Source organism: Sinohyriopsis cumingii, chromosome 14 (genome assembly GCF_028554795.1).
Source record: "Sinohyriopsis cumingii isolate HCF-2022 chromosome 14, ASM2855479v2, whole genome shotgun sequence".
Taxonomy (NCBI): domain Eukaryota; kingdom Metazoa; phylum Mollusca; class Bivalvia; order Unionida; family Unionidae; genus Sinohyriopsis; species Sinohyriopsis cumingii.
In genome coordinates this window covers 19,064,594-19,072,501 of record NC_142974.1, presented here as the reverse complement: position 1 = coordinate 19,072,501, position 7,908 = coordinate 19,064,594, and the positions used below count along the sequence as shown (strand labels likewise).

The window sequence follows — 7,908 nt, the reverse complement described above, 5'->3', positions numbered from 1 at the left end:
TCAGCTAAGCCGAGTTCGACACATGAATTTATTATATTTTCCTCACAACCACTGAATATAAAGAAGCTAGAAATTACATCCTTGTTAACAACAAACGAAATGTTCACATCATTATACTAGTATTGTTGATAACTTACCAAAAGGAAGCAAATAGAAAGAGAAAGAAAAACTAAATTAAAGAAAATATTGAATTTATTTATTGCACTGTGCCTCCCCCTCCCTCCGTCATATGCTTCTATGTACATAAAACTTCATAGAGCTACAGAATAAGTCTCCTGCAATGTATAATGCATGAGGAATTTTACCTTTGCTCTCAAAATTATTTAAAATTAATAACTTCCTAATAGAATCGGAACGTTATATGTTTCGAGCTTTGACATCGTAACGAGGAGATTTGGAAATATAACCCGGTACTATATTTACAAGCGCTCACCTTTCCCATAACACAATATTTTTCAATATCTTGTTGTAAAAGAAAGAGGAAATTAAAGCTCTCCTCTATACCTATCGTATGAAAAGCATACTTTACTCACTATAAATGAAAGACCCATGTTTCAAGGTTCTTCTCAGAGACTATGGAATAGCGTGATTATGTTGACATAAGTAACTAAGGACACCATTCGTACTGAATATTAAACATTTCACCAGAGTTTTGCAGACGTAATATAAAACATAACTTGAAAATGAAATATGTAAGTTTTAAATATTTATTCCAGCATCAACAACGTACACGAATACATAACAAAATTATTCTAGCAATGTAGACAGAGTAACAAAAAGGAAATGAAAGATAAACAAAGAGATTTTGATTTTTGTTCGTTGTATTTTCTTCTGAATACTCTAGATAAACATTACTTAATTAAAACAATACGTTTCCAACAATAAATCAGATAGTGCAGGAACATTTCATAATTTTAGTCTCAAAATTATAATAAAATGATAAGTTTATAGCCGCATACATTATTTTACTGCCGATCTGCGTAAATGAATGATGTTTCCTTCTACCTTTAATGAAGTATGTAAATAAAAATAGGTATACGAAATTTGACGCAATAATGTTAAAGGTAGAATATTATTTTACAATGGAATTACATCAGTTGCATGGCCATGTACTATATCTAAAATCATTTAGTGTCTCACACATTTTCTGGATCTTAATCAATTAGTGTTTATCATATTTTCTTCAATTGCCAAAAATGCGACACATCAACAGCAAACATTATCTTTTACATCTACTGCATGCACAATATACTATACCTAAGTCAAAACAGAAACCACTCAGGCTACCATTTTATTGTACATACTATTAACATAAAGAAACCAGTCAGACTACCATTTTATTGTACATATTGTCAACATAAAGAAACCAGTCAGGCTATCATTTTATTGTACATACTGTCAACATAAAGAAACCAGTCAGGCTACCATTTTATTGTACATGCTGTCAACATAAAGAAACCAATCAGGCTACCATTTTATTGTACATACTGTCAACATAAAGAAACCAGTCAAACTACCATTTTATTGTACATACTGTCAACATAAAGAAACCAGTCAAGCTACCATTTTATTGTACATACTGTCAACATAAAGAAACCAGTTAGACTATCTTTTCTGCATACTGTTAAAATAAAGAAAGCAGTCAGACCACCATTATTCTGCATAAGAAGAAACCACACAGACCTCCATTATACTGTAGTACTTTCAGTATAATGAAACCAGTCAGACTATCATATTTTCCTGGTTCTACTTTACAAATATGGAATAAACCTAGAGTCCTTCTAATCCGACATTGGCAAATAAGGGCATTATTCATAATGAACTGGTGACAACATGTAGATCAATAATTTATCTTGGTGTTTTGAACACGTGACGGGGACAACGGCTTGTAATTGAACTGCTGAGGTGATGAAGGTTATTGAAGTGAGAACTATCCACGCCAATTTATCGTAGACAGCAGCACGATTTGCGTATTAATCAGCTCTGTCAACATGATACACTTTGCCGTAACTACAGAGTGCGCTGCCTTGTTTGGGGATCAACAGCTCCAAAGAGCATTTTATACAAAAGAAAGAAAAAGCATCTTTTGGACTTGACAAAGTGTGCACTCGCATTTTCATGACGACATTACTACAAGAGATTAGGACACCAGTATTTAATGGAAACGGAATAGAAAATAAAGTTAGGTTGGCCTTTGATCATTGCACATTATTTTATACAACTATTAACTTGCTAACTGTTGGCCGATATTTTACGATCTAGTGCCGGGCTCGCATCAGAGAGAGAGAGTGACGATTTGAATGCTAGCATAGGATCAATGCAGGTCGTCTACTGTGGTGTGCCGAGGGGCAAGAAAGTTTACTCAAGTTGCGTCAGCACTTTGTAATCTACTTGGATTCCTGCGGCTTAAAACACCCTAACACTTATCAAACACCGTTTTATAATAAACTTCATGAGGTTAATATACGAGGAAGTGGGGCTGTAAACGTGATATGTGTTGTCTAATATTCAAGCCATGAACAAGAACTTTCTTGAGTGGGCATCATATATATATTTATGTACAAAAGAAAAACAAAACAAGTGCTGCCTCTCAAAAAAAAAGGATCATCGTTTCACTTGTGGCTTTGCATTTACTACCCTGTATTACACTGATTATACCTATCGATGACATATAACCTATATTATTATTATGTTGGGTGTATCCTCTGTTTAGTATTTCCTTGTAAACAGCTTGATTCATTGTTCATGCAGGATTTATATGCAATTATCCTCTTGGTACTACTGGTGAAATATGAAATATGCTTATGATTTGATAGACTTTCGACAAATAGAACATATTCTCTGGTAAGTCAGTTTTACTTCTCTTTTAAAGTTTTTATCATGAAAGCCATATATAAACGGGTTGGCAACATTATTGATGAAAAAGGACCAAACGAACGTGTTGTAAGCAAACGCCTCAGAGAAATTTAAGCTTAAGAAAAAGTCTTTTTTTAGAAATGCTAAAATTTTTAGGATAAGATGAGGCAGGAAGCTACAAAAATAAACCACAGTTATTAAGAAAAGAACATATGTAATTTTTCTAGTGTTGTTTTTCACTTTTTCGGTTGACTTAGAGTTTGAATTTAGTTTGTCCGTTCCACCTTTCTCCTGCGTTTCCATAATAACACCGTCCGAAACGGTGGTTCTCGTTCTATTTAATATTAGACCGCTGTTGTGCGATGTTGCTTTTCCCGTTTCTTGAGAAGTTCCAGCATCTGAAACATTTAAGCAATCATGTGTAACATGAAATATTTAAATCAATACTGTGCAACATGAAATATTTCAAGTAATACTGTGTAACATATTCTCATGCATTTTACGAGTATATGTCAAGCTTGTCTTTTTAGTGGGGTGCACATGCCACTGCATACATTATGAATCCAAATTCACACTACATGAAGGGTCTTTCATGCTCACATTCTAAAAATCTATTATCCAGCTCACAAAACAGTTATCGTCGGCTCTGGTACCGCATATTGTTCATTGTGAGCTTGGTCGCCATATGGCATAAACTACTATTACACTTGGGCTAATCAAATATACAATTATTTGTTTGATAAATTACAAGTTATCTCCATTGTACGATATTAGTGGTAATTAGGATTCAGCAAACTTGGATAATAATCTACATGTTTTACACATCGTCCTATGCCGAGTTGCAGTGATGTTACTATTTTTCGAAACAAGCCATTATCAGTTGAATAATTTGCAATAATTGACATAAATATCGAACCAATTGAAATGTGAAGTCCTCTAGTCATTGAAGCATATAGGTATCACACTGGAAGTTTTATAAGATTTGATGCAAAGTGATTTCTTGGAGACTTTGTAGGAGTATATATCAATTCCTCTTGATCATTAATTTGCATACTCTCTCTCTCTCTCTCTCTCTCTCTCTCTCTCTCTCTCTCTGTCTCTCTCTTTGTACGTGTATGTGTGATTTTTAACATAGCTTTAACAATTGTTCAGTAATCTCTTTACGATGACTACAGTGTTGCAGTTTATAATGATGTATTGCACTGGAGCACGATGCAAAAGTCATGTAGCATGATGTCCCATCCAGGCACATTATCATGTAACCAGGCTGAACAGTCCTAACACTAACTTCTTAATGTTGAGTACCACGTGAGGCAGCTGCTAGTACCTTTATATAAGTATTTGGTATGACTCGGCCTGGGATTGAACTCGCGACCTCCCGCATCAGAGACGGAAACTCTAACCACTTAGACCACCGCACTGCCGGTGATATGCATAATGCAGATCAGCATACGTTAACAACTGTAACATACAGAGATGGTACGCAAGATCAAAATTTATAAGAAAATCCGGACCATTTATGAATAGCCTACTTAGAACCGCTGTATACAAACCGAAAAAGATGTCGTAAAACAAATATGAGAATAAAATAAACAAATTCACATTAAACCGTTTACCGCAAGCAAAGAAATATGGTAAAATTGAAAAAGGAATCCATTAAAACATACTTCCTCGAATGATGTGTGGATACTCCTAAGCCATTATTACATTGCCAACTATTCAATCATATTTGACCAGAAGGAAGCCCAATTAAATAACGATAGCCTGCTATGTGATGAAAATAAGTTGATTATTGACCAAAATCTATAGGCGAGATGTTTAATAACTTTTGCATAGATAATGATGTTTCCAAAAAATCCATTGGAGTAAATAATTCACATCCACTTGTATCGTTTGTACTAGAAATGAGCTCAACATGCTGATTTTTATCCAAGTAGATGAATAGTTTGTAAGAAATAGATAAGTACGCAAAGGATTCCAAAAGGCTACAGGAATTGATACAGACAGGAATTGATACAGACAGAAATTGAAACAGACAGGAATTAATACAGACATGACTTGATACAGACAGGAATTGATACAGACAGGAATTGACAGTGTTTCTCCCGAACATTTAAGATTAGCAAAACCTGCCATTGTTAAACACAAAGCTGTAACTCATAAATAAGTCTCTAGCGACCTCGGTGTTTCCAGACGTCATTATTTATTTTCTTATCTCTCTCAAATTTTTTTAAGATCTTTATTATAGTGTTTATATCCAATCCTAATTTAAATGCTATGTTACGTATCTCTCAAGTTTTCTTTCATTAATATTGAGATATTAATTTCAGTGTCTTACATAATAAGTGTAGAGCTTATTTTATGTGTTAATATAAACGACTTAAACCAATATTTACATGACGGAACGCTCCGATGGCCTAAGTGGTTAGAGCGTCCGCCTCGGATGTGTGATCTCGCGGTTTCCAATCACGGCCGAGTCATACCAAAGACTTACACATATGTAACTAGCATATGCCTTGCTTGGAGCTCAGCATAAAGAGGTTAGTTTAGGATTGGTCAACCTGGTGTCAAGATAATGTGATTGGCTGGGATATAATGCTACACGTCTGCGTCATGATGCTCCAGTGCTGGACATCACTATAAACTACCACACTGCAGAAATGGTAGTAATATTCGAAATTTCGTGCTAAGGGACAACATTTTTTTACATGGCGAACTTACAGGATCTGCAGTAAAGGGTGTTATTCCATACAATTTTAAAAGAAAGAATTTATAGATTTCTCGGTAAAGAACGAATGTTTCAGAAATAGGTAAAATTACACGGGACTATAATTTTTATTTTGTCTAGTCGCTTTTTTCCCCCTCAATATTTCTGCCTGTCGCTCCAGACCTCTTTCTTGCCCCACTGTCCTCGAACATGAAGCACTAGAAATAGACGTGTAAAAATTTACCTGCAGTCCCTGTTTGTAAAGTCATATTCCTCATGCGATCTTCTATATTTACTTTTGAAGGTAGCACAGAATCAATGTTAATTTTTTGGGAATTCACGGTGCTTAAAACTTGAATCGGAAAGTTCCCATTGTTACTAGTTTCATATTCGGTCACTACAAAATCATTTGTTTCACGCCCATGGTCCGATGGGGAATCATTTATATTTTCGAATCCCTTATAAATTTGTGTGTCTACTTCATCTGACAAAAAGCGGTCCTCTGTCCGAGCCATATTTTCACTGTGAAAACCAATCCTTTCATCACCACCACGATAAAGGTACGAGTCATGTACATCTGATGTGTATTGACGTATTTCACTACTTTCCATTGCAAGTTCAGTACTCTCTAGTTTGTGTCGCTTCGGGTCGCCTTGGCCTTTATCCATGAACTGAGCTACAGAATCGGAGTTGCTGTTAACTTCTGCTGATTTTGTGCATGTATCACTACCTGCTTCCTTGGAGGATATGTTCTTTTTGTCAGCGACATCATCACTTTTACCAGGTTTCTCTTCTTTTTTATTTTTTGTGATAAACTTGTTCCGAAACACACGATGACGGAATATTTGCCTGCCAATCAAACTGTAGAGCACTATCAGTATCAAGGAAGTAACGAGGAACAAAAGGATGAGGAAAATATTGAAATAAAGTTGGTATGGGGTATCTTTGAATATGTCTTCCGTGTAGCATCTTGATCCAGTTATATTCGTGTACCTCGTCGGCACGCTACTCTGTCCGTACAGAACGGGCGCTGGCCATGATACTAGAACAGCAAATATGATAACTAGGCCACAGCAGACTTTTGAAGCCTTTTTCGTCAATTGCTTTCCCAAAGGAACACAGATTTTCCGATATCTTTCAACAGAAACGAGCACAAGAATAAGAGCAGAGGCTGAGCTGTTGAAATAATTCAAGAATCGCAGAGCCTTGCACACAAATGGGGCAAAGAACGTAAGTGGATGCGTCAGATCGTAAAGAACAAAAGGCATCCCAATGGAAGATGTAAGCATATCAACGAAAGCCATACATAAGATGAATATTCGTAGATTGCTTGGTTTCATTTTCAAAGCGTACACGTAAAGAACGTGCAAATTTCCTATGATTCCGATAATCATTAAAATACCAACGAAAACTGCGCCACCTATGTACTGCTTGGCTTCTTCATCGTTAAGTTCTCGGAGTGTAATTTCTTCCAGCATTTCAGCATGGTTTCCCACAAAGATTTCCTCCGTTTGTGTCAAACTACAAACCTAGTTCCTTAATCAGATGTCACTGTGCGTCCATCTTAAGAGAAGCTCTTATACTTGTTAAATGTATGTGTTTTCTTCGCTAGTACATCTGCCTCAAAGTACGCTGAAGCTGTCCTTTCTCAGATTATTTTTAAACTCATATTTAAAAAACAGAATGCACAATGTTGCCAGTTCATAAACATCTTGGGCAGGAAATTTCTCAAATAATACCACTCACCTTTTGTAGTGAATACACGATAACACTCTTCTTATCGAATAAGTCTCGCCTAATTGATTGTTCCTCAAATCATAATTGCGATCATCTGAAAAACTGTCATGATTCTCCCAATAGATAACAAACAAACTTGAATAAGACTGGTTCTAACTGAAAACATGGGATCGGTTTTATTTGCCTTCTTCCGGCTTCAACGAAACCAATAATAATACCTGTTGTGTACCTTGTTTTCCCATCGTGTTCCGGCTTGTCATTTATACGTCGACAGATATTTATATACAATACTGAACCCGACGCAAAATTCAATGTTCCAAAACAAGATCAGCGACTAACAAACATTCGCAGTTGTGTTTATCCTCACCTGAACCTGAGGTCTCACTGGATAGTTTCGTTTTGATATCCCCTATTTTTTTAAGGTAGAAGGCATACGCCCAGTTATCACAATTCTAGCATTTGTCAGTTCACACATAACCTAAATCTGTAATTGGTTTACATTTACTTTGAGTTAGGCTTGGAAATGGGTTGGTTTGTTGGTGACTGCCTGTTACAGTTAGACGAGCATTGGAGATCAAATGCGTAACTTGGGCTGCAACTGAGCAGCC

General features: G+C 35.9%; 1 protein-coding gene across 1 annotated transcript; it reads right to left on the bottom strand.

Annotated features, from left to right (window-relative positions):
* Positions 1–693: 693 nt before the first annotated feature.
* LOC149783364 (uncharacterized) lies at positions 694–7,512 on the bottom strand. Its single transcript, XM_089931576.1, has 2 exons — positions 5,808–7,512; positions 694–3,254 (listed from the first exon to the last, which is right to left on the bottom strand). Exons 1-2 carry the CDS (start codon positions 7,039–7,041, stop codon positions 2,803–2,805), a joined length of 1,686 nt encoding a protein of 561 aa, XP_089787702.1. The 5' UTR covers positions 7,042–7,512; the 3' UTR covers positions 694–2,802.
* Between the last annotated feature and the right edge of the window lie 396 nt (positions 7,513–7,908).

Coding starts and splice junctions, on each gene's coding strand:
- LOC149783364 (XM_089931576.1), bottom strand. CDS start 7,041: ATGCTGGAAGAAATTACACTCCGAGAACTTAACGATGAAGAAGCCAAG. Junction 3,255..5,807: donor TTTACAAACAGGGACTGCAG/GTAAATTTTTAC, acceptor TAAATGTTTCAG/ATGCTGGAACTTCTCAAGAA.